This window comes from Puma concolor, chromosome D2 (assembly GCF_028749965.1).
Source record: "Puma concolor isolate L17-30 chromosome D2, mPumCon1.1.hap2, whole genome shotgun sequence".
Taxonomy (NCBI): Eukaryota; Metazoa; Chordata; class Mammalia; order Carnivora; family Felidae; genus Puma; species Puma concolor.
The window spans coordinates 62,314,020-62,333,633 of NC_141677.1; the positions used below are offsets into that span (position 1 = coordinate 62,314,020).

The window sequence follows — 19,614 nt, forward strand, 5'->3', positions numbered from 1 at the left end:
TAGCGTGTAGGTTGATAGGAGGCCCTTATTATATCACAGGTGCACCTAATACAACTCTGACCTTGGCATGGAAGCCAAGATAAACAGTACAATGAAGAAAGTGCTGGTTTTATTGACGTCTTGTACCTCTTTATTGAAGAGTTACTTTTACGGGAAATCTGAGTTGATTTAGCACAAGAATCCTAGCCCCTGAGGCAGTCTCCTATTTTTGGTTATTTCCTAGATGTGAATTGGAGGTATCATTGTAAGAGTATCATGAGTACTTGGTAGGTCCTACAATTTACATGAGTCCAGCAAGGTCCCAATTATCTGAGGGACAATTAAAGAGGTTTGTTTTTTTTTTTAATGTGAAAACAACTCTTATCAGATGTCTGGATGTCAAACTCTGCAAAGTGTTGTGTCCATGTCTCATGTTTGGTTGCTATCCCGATGTCTAGATGCAGCAATAAAGAACTGGAGAAAAATCCATGGATAAACTGGTTTCATACCACTTTCATACATTCTTTCTTAGAAACTTTGCAGGTTTTCTAATTCAGTACCTTGATTTTTCTAGTAACCTTAGTCTCATTCAACCCTGATTTGTGTTTTTCTCTGGAGACCTACATGCTTGACAGTGAGGGGGCTGAAGGGAATTTATTTACTGCAGCGAGGGAATAAAGCATTTGTGTTTCTCATAAAAGCTAGATGTGATTATTCCTCAAACCTAGAGAAACTTTGAATTACACTAAAGATGGTTGTTTGAAGACTGACATGGTGAATTTCAGGAGCAATGTTAGAAATTATGTGGCTTCCGGCTGTTGATTTTTATGTGGTTAGCATTTATAAAGTTGTGATTCAGGAATGTTCTTTAGGTGTATAAGAAAGCCATTTCCGGGGCGCCTGGGTGGCTCAGTCGGTTAAGGGTCCGACTTCGGCTCAGGTCATGATCTCACGGTCCGTGAGTTCGAGCCCCACGTCTGGCTCTGTGCTGACGGCTCAGAGCCTGGAGCCTGTTTCAGATTCTGTGTCTTCCTCTCTCTCTGCCCCTCCCCTGCTCACGTTCTGTCTCTCTCTGTCTCAAAAATAAATAAAACATTAAAAAAAAAAAAAAAAAAAAAAAAAAGAAAGCCATTTCCTGGCTGAAGGATCTAGAAATCGATTTTATGGAGGAGGGACTTCATACTCATTGTTCCTTTATAAGTAAATCTTTTTTTTTTTTTTTTAATTTTTTTTTTTTCAACGTTTATTTATTTTGGGGACAGAGAGAGACAGAGCATGAACGGGGGAGGGGCAGAGAGAGAGGGAGACACAGAATTGGAAACAGGCTCCAGGCTCTGAGCCATCAGCCCAGAGCCTGACGCGGGGCTCGAACTCACGGACCGTGAGATCGTGACCTGGCTGAAGTCGGACGCTTAACCGACTGCGCCACCCAGGCGCCCCTATAAGTAAATCTTTAAAGATAATTTTGATAAGGCATTTGTGTGTATGTACCTGTATCGAATACTTATGGCATGCTAAATATTAACGTGACAATTGTTTGAATTGTTGAACTGATGATGTCATGGGGGTTTAGAAATAGTGTATGTGCTGGATTAAGAGGATTTACAGAGGTGTTTAAACTATGGGGTTTAGTGAAAATCATGTTCTTGCAGGCTGGCCGATTACCTGAGGTACTCAGAGTATAACAAAAGGAAATACCATAATCCCTGTCAACCTAGTACAGCTGTCACCTTTTATAGAGTCCATTCCACTCTAAAATGTCACTAACCCAACCTTGCAAATTCGTGCCAGGTGGTTGACCATGCTCTGCTGTGTTCAAGAGCATTAAATCAGAAGAAAGCTTCAGTATCTGCCTTCCATTCCTGGCCCCGGAGCCAATGAGCTTCCCTCTTCTGCAGACACTAGGAAAAAAACTCTTTGATTAAGTAATTGATGTTTGGAATGTAATAAGAAATAGAAACACATCAGTTTGAGTTTAAATTCTAATGAAGTAAAGTCTAATTTATTAAAAGTAAACCATTTAAGTAGGTTTATTGAAAAGAATGTAAGTTACCAGGCACATACCTCCCACTGCCTAAGTATAAAAAGGCTACAATGTCAAGTTTTCTCTAAAAAAAGATTTTTCAACTCAAATGTATTGGAGGGATCAGTAAGGACAGTGATAAAAGCACAATAAACAGTGAAATAAAAGCTTATTGACTCTACAGGTCTTAAATAACACAATACATACATAAAAGTAGAAATGGATAAGATCATAATTCTGGTGGAAATTATTTTCTACCATGATAGAGTAAGCCTACCAAGAAAAAAGTGTCTTAACTTGACTAATAAAATTAACGGGAATTTGGAGAAAATTAACTATAAAACCAGGGAAATAGACTTTTTAAAAACTTTCATGTGACTTCCATAAAATTGATCATTTGCTATGTCATGTGTAAGTTCTTAACTCAGAAAGGTAGAAATTTCTAGAACCACCTGTATAGGTCATAATGAAATAGACTTAAAAATACATAATTGAAGAGTAGTACTAAGCCATTTTTAAAATAGCAATCAATTCTCTTACAAAGATGTATTATGTAAGACTTCGAACAGAGTGTAGAATGTGTCCTTATGTGTTTCACTTGTGTGTCTGTATATACATGAACTCTGTCTGGAAGGTTACTCAAGAGTCTGGCAACAGGTGGTTGCCTCGAAGGAGGAGACTTGGAGGACTGGGAATAGGATGGAGGGGAGACTTACTTCTCCCAATGAATTTGAATTTCTTTATCTTTTATTTTTTTTATTTTTTTAACGTTTATTTATTTTTGAGAGAGATAGAGCGTGAGTAGGGGAGGGGCAGAGAGAGAGGAAGACAGAGATTCCGAAGCAGGCTCCAGGCTTTGAGCTGTCAGCACAGAACCCGACGCGGGGCTCAAACTCATGAACCGTGAGATGATGGCCTAAGCTGAAGTTGGGCACCCCTGAATTTGAATTTCTTACTATGTGCATGTACTACCTACTTAAATAATTGTTGAAAAGGGATACCTGGGTGGCTCAGTTAGTTAGCTAAGTTACTAAGTTAGCTAACTCAGTGCTCAGGTCATGATCCCGCAGTTTGTGAGTTTGAGCCCTGCATCAGGTTCTGTGCTGACAGTGCAGAGCCTACTTGGGATTGTCTCTCTCTCTCTGCCCCTCCCCAGCTGTCTGTCTGTCTCTCTCTCTCTCTCTCTCTCTCTCTCTCTCTCTCTCTCAAAATAAATACATATTCTAAATAAATAAAATAATTGTTGAAAATATTAGCAAACTGAAAACCTTAAGTAACAACTGAATTAGAAAATATATGGAAAATGATAAAATACATGTTATTTTGTGTCTGGAATGTTCTTTTTTTTTTAATTACATCTTTTTTTTTTAATGTTCTTTTTGGGAGTGAGAGAGACAGAGCATGAGCAGGGGCAGAGAGAGAGAAACAGAATCCGAAGCAGGCTCCAGGCTCTGAGCCATCAGCACAGAGCCTGACACAGGGCTTGAACTCACGAACCGCGAGATCATGAACTGAGCTGAAGTGAGTTGCTTAACTGACTGAGCCACCCGGGCACCCCGTCTTGAACGTTATTCTTACATGTAGTAGGTCAGTTTTACAAAATACTATTCTTCTAAATATTTAAATAAGAAAAAAATCTGTCATTATCTAGAAAAAGGAAACAAACTGAAAAGAACAAATTAAGAAGGAAAGCAAATTCTAATGAGAAAGACTTACAGCCCATAAATGAAATCAAGATTTGGTTCTTTTAAAAGATGAACAGGGACACCTGGGTGGCTCAGTTGGTTAAGCGTCTGACTTTGGCTCAGGTCATGATCTCATGGTTTGTGAGTTAAAGCCCCATGTCAGGCTCTGTGCTGACAGCTCAGAGCCTGGAACCTGCTTCAGATTCTGTGTCTCCCTCTCTCTCTCTGCCCCTCCTCCACTCACACTCTGTCTCTCTTTCTTAAAAATAAATGTTAAAAAATTAAAAAAAAAAAAAGATGAACAGAATCTTTAATCTTATCCTACTGATGTAATTAATGTGATACAAGAGAAAAACAACAAAATGAGAAGTTCTCTCCTCTCCTTGAAAAAACTAGATTCAAGGAAATCACATGGGAAAAAAAAGGAAACTCTGAGAGCTCAATTTCTATACAATAAAGATGGGACAAGATGGTATGATCATCACATTTCCTAAATATAAAGGTAGCAGTTAGAGACTGACAACATACCCAAAGAGTTACTCAGTGTGACTGACTAAATTAGGTTCATTTAGGAATTCAGCACTAGCTTAAGGGCAACAAAACCAAAATATGCCGTTGTTAATTCAGAAAGTGGTAAAGAAACAAATCATCAGGCTCACATCAATAGGTATCAGAAAGGCAACTGACTAAATTAAACATCCATATTTTTTTTTTATTTGAGAAGACAAAAAACAAAAAAATCTTTGTAAAAATCCGTGATGAATATTCAGTGAACAAAAAAGAAAAAGTACTATAGAATCAATCATATCTTTAAACTGGCATCCTGCTTTTGGGAATACACCCATACAATCTGTCATATACATGCATCTAAAGAAATTGTTTTATAAAGCTATCTGTGCAAACATATTTACAGCAAATCTGTTCATTAGAAAGTAGCAGTAGTTCGTATGTCTCAGCCAATTATATTGTGATATGATGAGACTACTGTATAGTCATGAAAGAAGTGGAAAGCATATACAAAAATATGTCAAGAGTGTGTACACAATAATTGTACTATAAGCCATTTTTCTAATTCATAGACTTGGTATTTTACAGTGAAGGATTTGGTCCTTTGGGGAGTAAAATATCCAATCAAAAAAAAAATTAGCGTTCTTCCACAGCACATAACCACATTATGATTTTAGTAAATACAAAGAATACTAAGAAAACGTAGCTCTTTCCTTTGCCAATTATAAAATCAATAAAAGGAACAGGTTAGTTTTTTTTTTTTTTTTCTGGTGTTAATTTTTCTGGTTGATTTCATGTCTCAGCTTTTTTTTATTGTTGTTGAACTCCCCATCAACTCTGGTTTTTTAGAGCCTCTGACATGGATTCAGAAGGGATTTTTCCCTGTAGAGTGAAATCCATTCTTTTGTGGAGGTGGCATCTTAGAGCTTATATAGCCCTCGACAGTACCTAATACTGTTTCACCTGTTATCAGAAGAGGAATTTAAATTTTTAATACCAAACCCTTCTCGAAGATTTTTGAGTTGCAGGGTGTGTGTATCCCAGTGAATGATAGATCCTCAATCTTGAGGCAAGTACAGATAGCACCCATTTTAAAGGAAAAAAAAAATTACTTGGATGCCCAGAGTTGACCCTGTTTTTTGAAAAAAAGTTTGAGAGAGAGAGAGAGACAGAATCCAAAGTAGTCTCCAGGCTCTGAGCTGTCAGCACAGAGCCCAACTTGGGGGCTCCAACTCACGAACCGTGAGATCATGACTTGAGCCAATATCAAGAGTCAGATGCTTGCTTAACCGACTGAGGCACCCGGGTGCCCCGAGTTGACCCTTTTTTTAACAAATTATCCTTACATATGCTTAAGTACAAAACTAGGTATAAGCTCCTTTTGGGCTCTTTGAGTTCAGACATGTATAAACCAAAAACAAAGTTGTAATTAACATTCTAAACGTGTCTGTAACATTGTCTGGCTGATAGGAAAGTGCCACCGGCCCCAGTACTGAGGCAGGGGCTCTGGGGCAGGCTCTTGGGCATTTAGCACGCTTGGGTCTCCGTGCGCCAGCGATGACTGACCCTTCAGCCCTTTGTTCCATTCCTTTGAATGTTTGTGCAGTATGCTGTGCTGTTATTGGCCTCCACTGGGTGTGACTGGATTATTTATGTTTGGTCCCCCTCTGTCCCTTTCTCTCTAGTTCAGTGCTCCTTACACTTTCATGTGCAGAGGGCTCACTTTGGGGATTCGGTGTAGCTAGGCTGGAGTCTGAAATGCTATGTATTTCTAGCAGGCGCCCAGTTGATTGAGTAGCAAGGCTTAGCTGTCAAGATTCAAGCTGTGAGAACACCCTCTTCATAATGCAACTGTGAATAATACGGGCACTGACATCCGGTGGTGGCATTTGGTTAGGAGATGGTCAACCACATGGTCCAAAAATACGTGTAAATTAATTTTTGACCATCACGTAACTTTTTTTTTTTTTTTAATGTTGATTAAACATTCATGAAGAGAACTTTCTGTCTTAAGACTACATCTCTGGATTCCAGATGGAAAAGTAATTGCTAGGGCACGTTTGAGTGCCAGAACAGACCTCTCTCTTTGGGTTTGCTTCCCCTCTTACTGGGCGGTGCTGGTGAATTCAAACTGGTGTTCACGCCCCTGGGATTCAGTTACCTCCTTTCAGATATCAAGCTCCGCTGAATAATTTGTGATGGTGATTTAAGGAAAAAATAAAAAAAAACAAAGCAAGACTCAATGCAAAGGTGAGCGGGAGATTGAGAAGATGCTCAGCATATGGTGTCTGAGGAAGTCTCTGATCTCCCTGAGTCCATGGCATCCGCTGACCAGTTGATCTTGCTTGTGCCAACTAGGTTAGCGCAGGCTTCCACCTTGTGGCCAGGTGTGGCACAGACTGCTTTGTCAGTGTGGCTTCTGGACGCTAAAGGCTTTGAGGAGAGTTACCTAATGACCTTCTTCCAAAGAAAGGTGGGATTCTGTGATGGTAACTTTACTTGGGAAACCAGCTGTGCTTGAGACAGGCCTTTCCTTCCTATCTGTTGATAAATGTTGATTCATCTTTGAGAGAGAGAGGGGAGGGAGAGAGAATGAGAGAATGGGGGGAGGGGCAGAGGGGGACAGAGGGTCTAAAGCAGGCTCCACGCTGACAACGACGAGCCTGATGCAGGGTTCAAACTCATGAATGGTGAGATCATGACCTGAGCCAAAGTTGGACGCTCAACTGACTGAGGAGGCGCCCCCCTCCTCTCGTCAGTTTAAATATGAAGCCTAGCTCCCTTTGGGAGCCTTTTCATGTCCTGTGCTGATTTTGTGTGTGTGTGTGTGATAGAGTAAATTTGTGGATGTTTCAAAAGTAAAATTGAGGGGTGCCAGGGTGGCTCAGTCGGTTAACCGTCTGACTTCAGCTCAGGTCATGATCTCCAGGTTCATAGGTTCGAGCCCCGGGTCGCGCTCCACGCTGACGGCTCAGAGCCCAGAGCCTGCTTCAGATTTTGTGTCTCCCTCTCTCTCTTCCCCTCCCCTGCTTGCTCTCTATCTCTCAATAATAAACATTAAAAAGAACTTTAAAAAAGTAAAACTGATATGTAGCCCCTTCCTTACGTGGAAAAGCTGTTATCTAAGGACACCTGACTGGTTGTGAGGCAGGCAAGCCATTTCTTCATGCGAGTGGCCCCAGTTTGTATATGGTAGGTTTATTTGGATGTGGTCACTTCTGGGAGCCATCAACACACATACATGAGTGAAAACTGTTTACTGGATGTTTCTAAAACTTGCCTCCCAGAAAAGCTGCACTTGTGTAGTGAGGAATACAGGGATGGGCAGTTATTAAAACTTGGAATTGTAGAATCATTCAAAGTTTGACTCAAAAGAACCCCAGGGATCCTTTATTGCAATTTTACAAATGATGTAAGATTAGCTTTTTGCGCAGTGGTTCTTTAAGGCTGATGCTTGACAAAGGTTTCATCAGTTTGAGACAAAAAGGAGAAAAATAAAGACCGCTGCAGCAAGTTACACGTAAAATTGCATGTATTCGGTTTAAAGACCTGTTAGTCTGCGATGGTATGTTATCTATATTTGGGGGATAAAATGGCTGGTCTTAAGTGCAGTGATGGTTCGAGTAGATGGCTGTGTTGTGTAAAATCTCTGTAGGAAATAATTTGTCAACCCTCTCTCCGAGGCTGGAGGAATATTTTACTGGTTGTGGGAATCGAGACACCAGGAACCACTGACCAGGTGTCACCGCCTGCAGCCTGGTCGGTATTGGCTGGGTGGGCTGTGGAAGACGACGACTCATCCTCCCTCACCTGTAGGCCGGTCCTCAAGGACAGAGGAGAGGTGAACGTGATCCAGAGCTTTGAGTCTTGGGCGCGGCTGCCCTTGTTTAATTCGTGGGCTCAACAGCCACCGCGGCTATGGGCGAGTTTCCTGAGAGGCCACGGTACATAGAGGCTCTGGAGCTGGGGCCGCTGTTCACACAGCCTTGCAGCAATGATTCCCAAACTTACTGCATGCTTGAATCCCCTGGAGAGCTTTATTAAAATCCTGATGCCCAGGTCGCACCCATACGAGTTAAATCAGAATGCCTGGGAGTGGGGGCCAGACATCAGGTTTGTTTTTTCAAACCCCCAGGTATTTCCAGGGCACAGCAAGGGCTGGGAGTCACTGCCTTTGAGTTGACCTGGCAGAGGTTCCACCAGCGTGGCTCCTTTCCTAGAGGCAGACCTGGTATTGTTATTTTCGGTCTTTGGGGGACCGGCTGTTACCCTGCTGGTTCTGACAGTAATTATAAGGAATTGTAAGTGGACACCCATTTGCAGGGACCCAGAATACAGAGGGCCTTGTAACTCGTAAGACAAATGATCCAGATCAGCTGGAGACCCGTAAAGATGGAAGTCATGAGGAGGCTCTGTTGGATTTCATTCTTCCTCTGGATTTTCTGCATAGAAATTTGGCTTATGTGGGGCACCCGGGTGGCTCAGTCAGTTGGGCATCTGACTTGGGCTCAGGTCATGATCTGGCGTTTCTGAGTTCGAGCCCTGCATCCAGCTCTGTGCTGACAGCTCAGAGCCTGCTTCGGATCGCATTGTTTCTCCCATGCTCTCTGCCCCTCCCCTGCTCACGCTCTCTCAAAAATGACTGAATGTTAAAAAAGATTTTTTTAACTAAAAAAAAAAAAAGAAATTTGGCTTACAAGATGGTCGTGAAACCACTGTTAAGCTTCCAACTAGAGAGACAGATGTTTTCAAATAGCACATACATACATATTAACTGATAGAAGCTTGAGCATTAGCCCAGGAAGAAAGGGATAAGTAATTAGGAAGATCCATACGATCAGGCACTCCCAGTAAAACTGGGTCCCTGCCTCTGAAGTCCCTCACTCTCCTCGCACCTGTTCCTTCAAGATGCCAGCTCAGTTATCACCTCTTCTCTCTCTTTCCCTCTCTACCTCCCTCCCGCTCCCCCTCCCTAATCTCCATCTCCAGTTCTGACCTTTCTCCTAACTTTTGTTCTTCCTCTTCAGCCTTTTTTGATGGACTCTTCCCCCAAGACCTCCTTCTGGAAGGGAGGGTGTCCTCTCCTCCCTGCCCCCAGGACGGATGCAACCCCTTCCCCACTTTCCTATCTGCGCTCACGGGCTCATGGCGCCCCTTCTTCTGGTCACTCACTCAGAGCAAACTTCTGTCAAGATTGGCGACTCCCCCTCCCTCCTTTACGCTTCTTTCTCCCTCTCGCTTTCTCCAAACTGTGTCGATCCCTTAACTGTAGCTCCTCTCCTAGCAATCTTTTTCTGGTCCTGTGGTTCCCAGCCCGGCGTGAGCCTTGACTTTGTCTCCCTGAAGCCGAGCCCCAGAGCCCCTGTGCACAAGAACCTGGCCTCATTAGTCTAGTCCTTCGTCGTCCAAGGCGCTCTGCGGTGTAACCTGCTCTCCAGGCTGCTTTTCTGCCCCATGTCCCCGCTCTTCCCTGTGCAAACTCAGTGAGCCTGGCGGGCTTCTGTCTCCCACCTCTGACCTGCCCTCTCTTCTCTCGGCTCAAATCCTCCTTAGATTTTCCTTCCTGTACAAAATTTGCCTTGTATAAGAGCAGGGAGTAATTTTTTCTCTCCGAATTCCTTATGTTCTTACTGTCTTGTTCCTCGTGGAGAATTTTTGTTGACTGCCTTGTCCCATCGATTTTCACATGCTCCCCCTCTGTCTCTTGCACTGGAAATGCGTGGGTGGCAAGGCCTGTCTTCTCGCAGGATCCCGGGGCACCTGTTTGTTTGCAGGTTGATTGTATATTATGGGTGGAGTCTTGAGTTCCTCTCTTATGGCAGAGAGTTGGTTGGGGGTGGATAAAACTACTATTTTGAGTGAAGAACTCAAAATCTAAAGGAGAGACAATAAATAGTTTTCTGAAGAACTGATTTGAGGAAAGTCTTTCATAATTGGGAATGTAGTACATGATAATAGGGGTGATCAAAATCATAGTTTGTGTTAGTGGATAGCATAGTGTAGCCTATCGGTCAAGAACTTGTTCTTTGGTTATTGAATCCTTCTGTGCCTCTCTCTCCTGATTTGTAAGGGGGGGGGGGCGGTAATTGTGTCTGCTTCATGGAGTTACAAGCCTTAAGTGAGTTAATAAAGCGCTGACTTGTTAGTCCAGCTGCCCCTTCAATAAATCGTACCATAATTTTTATTTACCTGTCATGGAGGATGTACCGTAAAGGTAGCCTCTTGCTGGAGAGGTGGTTATAGGCACCATGAACAAGAACCACTGTGACCTTTGTCTTGGAAACCCACAAGTGCCACTCACTCAGTGGGGTATTGCAGTCGCCCAGAAAATGCATATTAAACCCCTACAGTGAGGGGGGTCACGGTGGAGCCTAAAGCTACCAGGATGAATCGGGCAGCCTCAGTCGGTCCCAGAGGAACTGATGAGGGAAGTTGTGGACTAAGAAGCTAGAGGAAGAGAAGGCAAAGGAGAACTTCAGGGAGAGGTTTTGTCCTGATGGAAGGAGACTGGCCTCAGGAACTTTTCCCAGCTGTGAGGAGGGAGTTCCGAGGTGTCGCAGGGCCCGTGGGGAGTCTGAATGACAAGGGGTTGGCCTGCACACGCGGGATGCTGGGCTGGCAAGACCAGAGTGAGTTCTGCCCCTAGAACTCTTCTGGGGTAGTCCTCTCTCTTCCACGGCCACGAACCGTGTTCGTTAACCCTTGACCCTGATGCTGCCCCAGCTCACGCTCCTGCAAGACTGTCTTCCCAGCGTTGGTTCCACAAATGGGGCGAGAGCACCGTCTTCTTATTACTGGGCGGGTTCCTGGAGCATCCAGGCACAAAAATAAGGATGCTGGGGAAATACCAAGGGGACTCACAGAAATTAAACATCACACTTTTACTGTCTTCTCTGCATCTCCAGCCAAATCCGGTCTTCATATTTGAGATGAATTAACCCTCTCTGCTGAGTTGGGAAAGATCATCTGAGGCTCTACTTCCCCGGGGTTGGTTGGGAAAGGAATTTAGATGGAAGGACAAATCTTGCAGAGAGTCTGCAGATAGAGTCAGGGAACTGGACTGAAAACACTCCCCTTTTCTTCTCACAGGGGAAGGTGGAAGTAGAAGCTGGGAAAGAAGGTATGAAATTCGAAGCCAGTGCTTTCTCCTACTATGGTGTGATGGCCCTCACAGCCTCTCCAGGTGAGTTTTCCTGCCCGGCCTCTTGGGGCAGGGCTGTGTTTTAGGGACAGAATGCCCTTCTACTCTGACCTTCCTATACCTGCCAGCCAGCCCTGTTTATCTACTTTTTGGCCCTTTTTATTGAAGTATAGCGTGTAAGCCCAAAAACGCCCCGAGTAAATCCTAAGTCTATGCCCCCGTGAATCTTCACACACTGACCACTCCTGTGTCAACAGGAGGTGGGCAGGCCCCGCCCCCGCCCCCGCCCCCACACTCCCTCTTAGTCACCCTTGCCCAGGCCACTGCCTTGACTTCTAAGCATAGCCTAGTTTTGCCCGCTTTTGGACTTTGCGTAAATGGACTTAGGCAGTAGGTGTCGTATTGAGCCTGGCTTCTCTCACCCAGTGTCGTCCGTGTCACGTTTGTCATCGTTGCTGCGTGTGCTCCTACTTTATTCTCACGGTGCTGCACCGCGTGAATATACAACAGTGTATCTATTTCATGGCTGCTGGGCACGGGGTTAGTGTCCTATTTGAGGCCACCGTGGATTGTGTGGCTGTGGGTACCGCTGTGCATGTCTTCTGGTGGGCGTGTGTGGAGGGGCGGAACTGCGGGCTCATGGCCATGGCCTCGGCTTGAGTAGCTCCTGCCTTGCAGTTTGCCACGGTGGCTGCAGAGGTTCAAGCTCCCGCCTGGACTGACGAGGGTCCCGGCTGCCCCGCATCCATCGCCAGATATTAAAACATTAACTATGCTGGAGGTTTTTGAATTGGCATTTTCCCGAGGAGGAATGAGGTTAATGTGTATGTATTGCCTACAGCCAGCTCTTATCTAGACAGCTGGTCAGTTGAGTCAGCCAGCTAATGGGTGTGCCATAGGGCGTCGACTAAGTGCTCTGAGCACAAGAGGCCAGCAAGCCGTGTCCGTCCTGGTAAGAACATGGACCACAGATCCCTCTGGGTCAGGACTTGATGGGTCCCTGTGCACCGCTTGCTTTTTTGCAAGCGTGCGCGTGCTTGCTGCCTGACCCCGGCTGCAACCAGACAGGTAAACGGAGGTGCTGGGGTGCCATCTTGTGGCCAGAATACCAAATGACATGCTGTGCTAGGAGACAGAAACCTCAAATTTAAAACTAGCCTGAAACAACCTGGGTCACTTCTGAAAACCAGTCTCAAAAGGTAGGGGGTATACCTCCAGACAGACCTATTTGGGTGACATTAGTCTTCATCTGTTGCGCCACACAGTGTCCCGGCAAAGATGTCTTTACAGTGGGGAAGCCATTGAAATGTTAGGAATTCTCTCAAACCTCTCAGCCTCCCCTGCCCCAGATGCATCTTCTCACTGTCCTGCCATGGGGTTTCCAGCCACATCAGGCAGTCTCCTCGTTGTCAACTGTTGGCTAACACCAGTGTGAATGTAGGCCTGTCTGATCCCACTTAATTGTGTCTGCTATAAACTTGAAGGTGATCTTCTGTTCTCACTGCTAGTGAGGAGGCAGGGAGATTCCAAAGTGGGCTGGGAAGACCTGGGTCACAGCTGCAGTTTCATATTCTATGGTTGCCTGCCCTTGAGGACAGCCCTGGCTTCCTCCTCCTTAAAAGGACTTACTAAGGTTACCTCGTGTGATTGTTAGAAGAATAGAACGTGATGATACTTATCCACACGAGTGCTTTGTAAGCTTGAAAGCACAGAGGGAATGTCGGGTATGATAGGTGTCAAGCTTGTGACTGTTTGGCGACCAACTTCAGATTAGTCCCAGGTGAGCAGAGTCAGAGTTGTTTAGAAGGTTGTTTTGAAAAGAAAGTTAGAGGAGTTAAGTGCACAATCTTACTGATGACTGGTTCTTGAAACCTAAATATTAGCCCAGTTTATACTGAACTGTGGATTCACATAAGGGCAGATCCCATTCAGAAAAGGAATTGAAGAGCAGACCTCCCTGAAAGAAAGCCTGGGGGACCGTAGCAAGCTTGCCTTTTCTGGAAATGCCAGGAAGGAAGGGGATCTCATTAATAACATCCTATTACAAAGCCCAGTATTTGACTTGACAAGTAGGATTTGGGATTTCGTGCATTTCATTGAGAGATACAATTAGTACAGTAATCTCAAGATAATAATTCTATTTATTAGTGTTGATTGCCTAGAAAAATCCTGCCATCATTAGTTATCACAGCCTGTCCCTTTGCATGTCAATTATACTTTAATTTAAAAACAGAAACAGAAACAAAAAATCCTGCCCAGAAAATAGGACTCCTGCCAGGTAGGGCATTGCTGATTGGACTTTTCAATCAGATGGACCTGTAGCTCTCTGAGTAAGCAGTGCTGAGGATGCCCTTGGTCCGCCATTCCCAGCAGACCTGTGTATAACAGCTTTTATTTACTTTGGTCTAATACTTTGAAACTTCAGAGTATGCCGAGCCAATGCAAAATATCATATCAAAATTACAACCAGGCTAATTAAGGATGTCCATGAATTGAATAACTAATTGCTTGCCGCAGACAGGGACGCTCTTGGCTGTGCTGGTGCAAGTAGCTTGGGTCCTGCTCTTGGGGCCGTTAATTAATTGAGCCCCCCTTTTGTGTGGCTAGTTGTGATTTAAACCCTTAAGAGCACGTTTTGAGCTATAAACCCCAATAGGGTATTAATGGCTTAAGAGATTTCTGGGTTAGTAAAGAAGCATTTGAATAAGATTTCTTCTGATTTCTGCCTCCCCATTCCTCTTCCTGGAAAGCAACGTGTGCTCTTTTATTTTATTTTATTTTTTATTTACATAATAACTTACAGGCTTTTGCGCTTCTGGAATGGAACGCTGATGTTAGTAGAGCGGGTGTCTGCTCCTGTCCCCTGAGTGCAGAGATCGCCTTTCTTGCCTTTTGATATGGTCTCACCCTGTTTTTCTCCATTTTTCAGTTCCTTTGTCCCTGTCTCGTACCTTTGTTGTCAGCAGAACAGAGTTGTTAGCAGCAGGTTCTCCAGGTAACTCTGCATGTTTCCTTTTCATAATTCTTCCGGTTGCCTCCCTTGACCCCACAAAAGCCTAGATCTGCTCCCTTTATTTGGTCCAGGCCGTTTGCAGTTTTTCTTTGAGGTCGCAAACTCCATGCTTACAGACGCAGTAGTGAGCTTTCCAGGGAAGTATGAGCCCACAGCCGTTGTGCGAAGGCTTCGGCAGACTGGCGGGGAATCCGCGAGCGTGAGCAGCGCTGACCCCACAGAAAGCGAGAGTGATTCTGACCTGGATCCTCACTGCTCCCTGCCTGGCCCACCCACACTGCCGACCTTGGGTTTTCAGGGCGGTACAGGGGGGCTGCTTGGGGTGGTTTGACCTCAGCAAAGGCACTTGCAGAGGCCCCGAGGGCCTCAGAACCTGAGGATGCTTCTACCAAAAGCACATTGAGCCCAAAGTCTCAAGGACTATGAATTTTCCTCAGTGGACAAGCGCCCTGTGTGCAGAGGCCCTGGCGTTCTTGGTTCTGTTTCTTTGGTCCTTTCTCTGACATCCCTGTGAACGGGGCATATGCATTACCGCCCCCCCCCCTTCCCCCATCAGGCAGGTGGCCCTGCTTGTCCTGTCTCCTTCTTTCTCTTTTGAAATTAGTACTGTGCACATTCCCCACCAGCTGCTGGTTCCTGCCCTGCAGGAGAGTTTGGTCATGCCTGGCTAACACGTCCAGCAGCTAAAAAGAAAGGCAAAGGTTTAATCTTTCTTTAATTAAAATTGCTGAGCTTTTGGTAGTACAGTTTTTCTCTTTATTTTGTTCCACACAGCTTACATTTTAAAATCTGATGAAATTTGCGATCCATAATCCAGTTTGAGCAAAACTGTCAAATGCTTATATTTAGTAAAGGAGGCAATACTTGTCCTAGAAAGAAGCTAATGTTCCTTCAAGTCTTTGCTCTGAAAGAATTGGGGTAGATCTTATTTATAGGACTGTTTGAATCAAACGAGCTGGAAGATTATACATATGTACACATACATATATACGCACATAAATAGGTATTTGTGTATATGTATATATGTTTGTGTTTTTTCTCCCCATTTTATTCGCTGGCATGTGCTACCTCTTTAAAATGTCACAGATGCTGAACTAGAGTGACTTTGGGATGAAGCTCATGAAATATCATTTGTATTTTACTTTTCCTGTAGAACTTAGAGATTTCTTAGCTGTGTCCACTCTATCTGATCCAGTAATAAAAAAATCCATTTGTGGGCCCAAGCCTTCAGGATGCTGGCATTACAATAATAGACCTAAACCAGTGATTTCTAGCCTATTCCAAAAGGTGCTTTGTGGTTCCCAGGGAGGAGGCTGGGACTGTTAACTTTATAGTATCTTTCTAGCTGACTTCTAAAAAGAATTCCTAGGCAAGATGAAGAAAAAGAAAAAAAAAATCCGAGAAGGCATAGAGGAATTAAGATTGAAAGGTTTTTTTTATCATAATTATTGTGATAATTTAGCACATAAATTTGGCAACAAAACATGACCTGAACTGGGGAGTGTCCACTTAAAGTCTTTATTCTCCTTGGTGTGAATATTCATCTCTCTCACTGCATGTTTGTTTTTTAAATATATGAAATTTATTGTCAAATTGGGTTTCCATACAACACCCAGTGCTCATCCCAAAAGGTGCCCTCCTCAATACCCATCTCCCACCCTCCCCTCCCTCCCACCCCCCATCAGCCCTCAGTTTGTTCTCAGTTTTTAAGAGTCTCTTACGCTTTGGCTCTCTCCCACTCTAACCTCTCTTTCCCCCCCCTTCCCCTCCCCCATGGGTTCCTGTTAAGTTTCTCAGGATCCACATAAGAGTGAAACCATATGGTATCTGTCTTTCTCTGTATGGCTTATTTCACTTAGCATCACACTCTCCAGTTCCATCCACGTTGCTACAAAGGGCCAGATTTCATTCTTTCTCATTGCCACGTAGTACTCCATTGTGTATATAAACCACAATTTCTTTATCCATTCATCAGTTGATGGACATTTAGGCTCTTTCCATAATTTCTCTCACTGCATGTTGATGAAAGGCCAATCACACTCTGTCCTTGCCAAGCTACTGCAGAAGGGGTCCCACTGCTTCTCCAGACTGTGGCCAGGACGCCAGGCAGTGGGTTGCTGCAAAGGAGGGGGTTCATCTCACAAAAACAGAGGGTGGTGGGTTGAGAGGAAATTAACTAGAAATATAGATACCTTGGAGAAACCAGAGTTTGCCTGTAATCCTCCTCAGGAGAATAGGAGACTCAGAAATACTGCACAGGGCCCTTGACATCTACCTGACACAGTCTGATCAATAAGCAAAGTGCCCCTTAAATGTTTTGGGTTTTGGACCTTTAAACTGTAACACACAAAAGCAAGCACTATCTGTAGCAATGGTGATGTGGGGCTAAAGCTTAAGGATTCAGTGGGATCCTTTGTTTCAAACAATGGTTGGATCTTTCAGCCTGGGTGATGCCCTCACAAATACAGGAAGGCTTGGCCATCAGGGTAGGTACGTAGTGGAGAGGTCTGGGAAGCAAACAGAAAATATAACAATGTTAACTAGGCTTATGGATCGGTTGTTAGGTGTCAGATGCTGTGCTAGGCATGTTACATATCTCATTTTTTAAAAAGCTTTTTATTTATTTTTGAGATAAAGAGAGAGAGTGGGGAAGGGAGGAGGCGTAGAGAGGGAAGGAGACAGAGGATCCGGAGCGGGCTCTGTGCTGGCAGCAGAGAGCCCGATGCAGGGCTTGAACTCCTGATCATGGAGCTGAAGTCAGACACTTAACTGACTGAGCCACCCAGGCGCCCCTATTATTTCATTCTGAATCCCCATCAGACTTTAGGAAGTGGAGACTATTATTACCTGCCTTTTACATATAGGTAGGGAATCTGAGGCTTTAGCAAAGGGTCATCCCTTCTGCTAAATAGAAAACATCTGATAAATTATTAATTTGCCTTGTTCTCTTAGAAGATAAGTGGAACCAACCAGATGAGTGGCCACTCTGAGTTTAGTTTTGACTGACGATGGAAAATCGTTCTGCCAAGAAAATTGTAGGGAAAGTCATGCTGTGAAAATTTGGGGAGAAAGTGAACTTGCCATTTGAGGTTCATCGAGTACTTACCGTGTTTTGTTGTGGTTGTCCAATTTAAAAAAAATTTCTTTAATGCTTATTTATTTTTGAGAGACAGCATGAGCAGAGGAGGGGCAGAGAGAGAGGGAGACGCAGAATCTGAAGCAGACCAGACACCGAGCTGTCAGCACAGAGCCCGACACGGGGCTTGAACTCAGACTGTGAGATCATGATCTGAGCCGAAGTCAGATGCTCAACCAGCTGAGCCACCCAGGCGCCCCTGTGGTTGTTCTATTTTAAGAGGGATGTTTCCTGAGTGGAATCTCAGATGGTGGTCAGGATGGGGTTGAGGGGTCATAAAACACATCAAAGTATTTAGCCTGGACAGGAAGAGGCTTAAGGGGAACATAACTATGTTCAGGCTTTTAAGGCTCATTCAAGTAGTGGAGGGATGATGGGGGATCTCTACAGCACGGAGGGAGAGACTGCCGCTTGAGTCTGAGGAGGTGGACATTATGCAGGTCAGGACCTGTCCGCTGTGAACACCCACTTAACATTTGTGGAATGACTTGATTAGAACAGCAAACACGGAGGAAGCTTTGACAAGGCGGGAGGTGGGTTTTATTTTTAATGAAATTTACGTTAGAAGCTACGGTCAACTTGCCTTTACGAACAGCAACACTTAGACTCACTGAATTTCCTTTCACTTTGTTTTAATGAATGAGTAATGTGCATGTCATCGAAGAATCCCACAGCACCTACGCTGCCTTAAATCTTTTAAGGGTTTGGTGTCTTCTGGTATTCCTGAAACCCTGAGACATCCTTGGACTGCCTGGTGGGAATTTTATTGAGGTCAGAGACCAGGATAACAGGTTTGGTTGGAGGGGTAGGAGCAGACGGAACTGTCCTGATCCCTTGCGAGCACATACTGATTTTACAAACGTTCTCAAGAGTCCTTTGCTTTTGCTTCTGGCACGGTCTGTGTTTTACATCCGGGAGCTTCTGTGTCTTGGGCCTCATCGGCACACAGCCTGCGCGGTTCAGGGTCACTCCTGACACAGGTGTGTAGCCACAGGGTCTTCTCGGTCAGAGCCTCGGGAAGGACTGTGTGTGTGTGTGTGTGTGTGTGTGTGTGTGTGTGTGTGTGTGTGTGTGCGCGCGCGCGTGCGCGCGCACGGGGCTGAGAGGCTAACCCGCGCGATCCCCTTGTTGCCGGGAGGCCAGGAGCGTGTTGTAGGAGGGCCCTACATGCTGAGCGGTATGGCTCAGGCGTCTGGGAGAAGTTCATTGAGCTGGTCTGTTAGTTGCTACTTTTTTTTATTTGGAAAATAAAGAGCTGACTTTATTGCTTATATCTACCTCGCTTAAAAGGTTATGGTTTCTTTCCCCTCCTTTTCCAGGTGAAAACAAGTCGCCGCCTCGCCCATGTGGCTTGAATCACTCAGACTCTCTCAGCCGAAGTGACCGGATTGACGCGATAACGCCGACACTGGGGAGCAGCAATAATCAGCTCAATTCTTCGTTCCTTCAAGTCTACATCCCCGACTACTCCGTGCGAGCCCTTTCTGACCTTCAGTTTGTTAAGGTAAGAGAAGGGAGAGTGGCTGGGCTGGGGCCGGGGCCCGGCCACTGGAGGCCAACTTCCTCAGCGAGTTGTTTGGCTTCCCAGGCCCCGCCACTGAGCTCTCCCTTTGTCATTTGGACTCCCTACACCTCCAGCTACTGTGCCCAGGGGTTAGGCCGGGGAAACAGGTACCTCCCTGGCTCTGTCACAAAAGCTGCCAAGTCAGATGTGCCTTTTTCAGGGAGTGAGAGCTGGAGATGGTGAGAAACAGAATCCACATTTTCCAGTGCGTCCTCATGAGCTCCTGACCCCAGTGACTCTGGATGGCCCTGGAAGGGCTGAGATCAGAGACTCTGAAGACTTAACGGGATGGGGCGGGAAGAATCCTCTGCTTCTCTTCTGCCCCGAGACAGGGTTCTTTTCTTAGTCCGGAATAAAGACGTCTTGTGAAGAACAAGCCAGCTTTAGCTGTTGGAAGCCTATCTCCATTTTCCAGTCGCTGTGAAGCTTTGAGACAAAGATCTGGAAATAGCTTCTATCAGTAAAAAACTGATTTGTTCTCCAGCGTCAACTTGAGCTTTTAAAAGTGGCTCAGTTTATACTCAAGGATGGTATTTCCCTAGAAAAACTATGAGGGGCCTTTCGGG

At 44.9% G+C, this 19,614-nt stretch overlaps 1 protein-coding gene across 4 annotated transcripts in view; it reads left to right on the forward strand.

Annotated features, from left to right (window-relative positions):
• The window catches only part of CNNM2 (cyclin and CBS domain divalent metal cation transport mediator 2), a 149,426-nt gene that overhangs the window by 123,212 nt on the left and 6,600 nt on the right, over nucleotides 1–19,614 (forward strand). For 3 of the 4 annotated variants that reach the window (XR_015241801.1, XM_086680758.1, XM_025917982.2), the window contains 3 exons: nucleotides 11,284–11,377; nucleotides 14,265–14,330; nucleotides 18,804–18,988. Coding sequence is in view for 3 of the 4 variants with exons in the window: in XM_086680758.1 (XP_086536884.1) it covers nucleotides 11,284–11,377; nucleotides 14,265–14,330; nucleotides 18,804–18,988 (345 nt within the window). In the remaining variant the exon portion in view is untranslated. The remainder of the gene's footprint in view (nucleotides 1–11,283; nucleotides 11,378–14,264; nucleotides 14,331–18,803; nucleotides 18,989–19,614) is intronic. The other variant, XM_025917984.2, reaches the window with a different exon arrangement.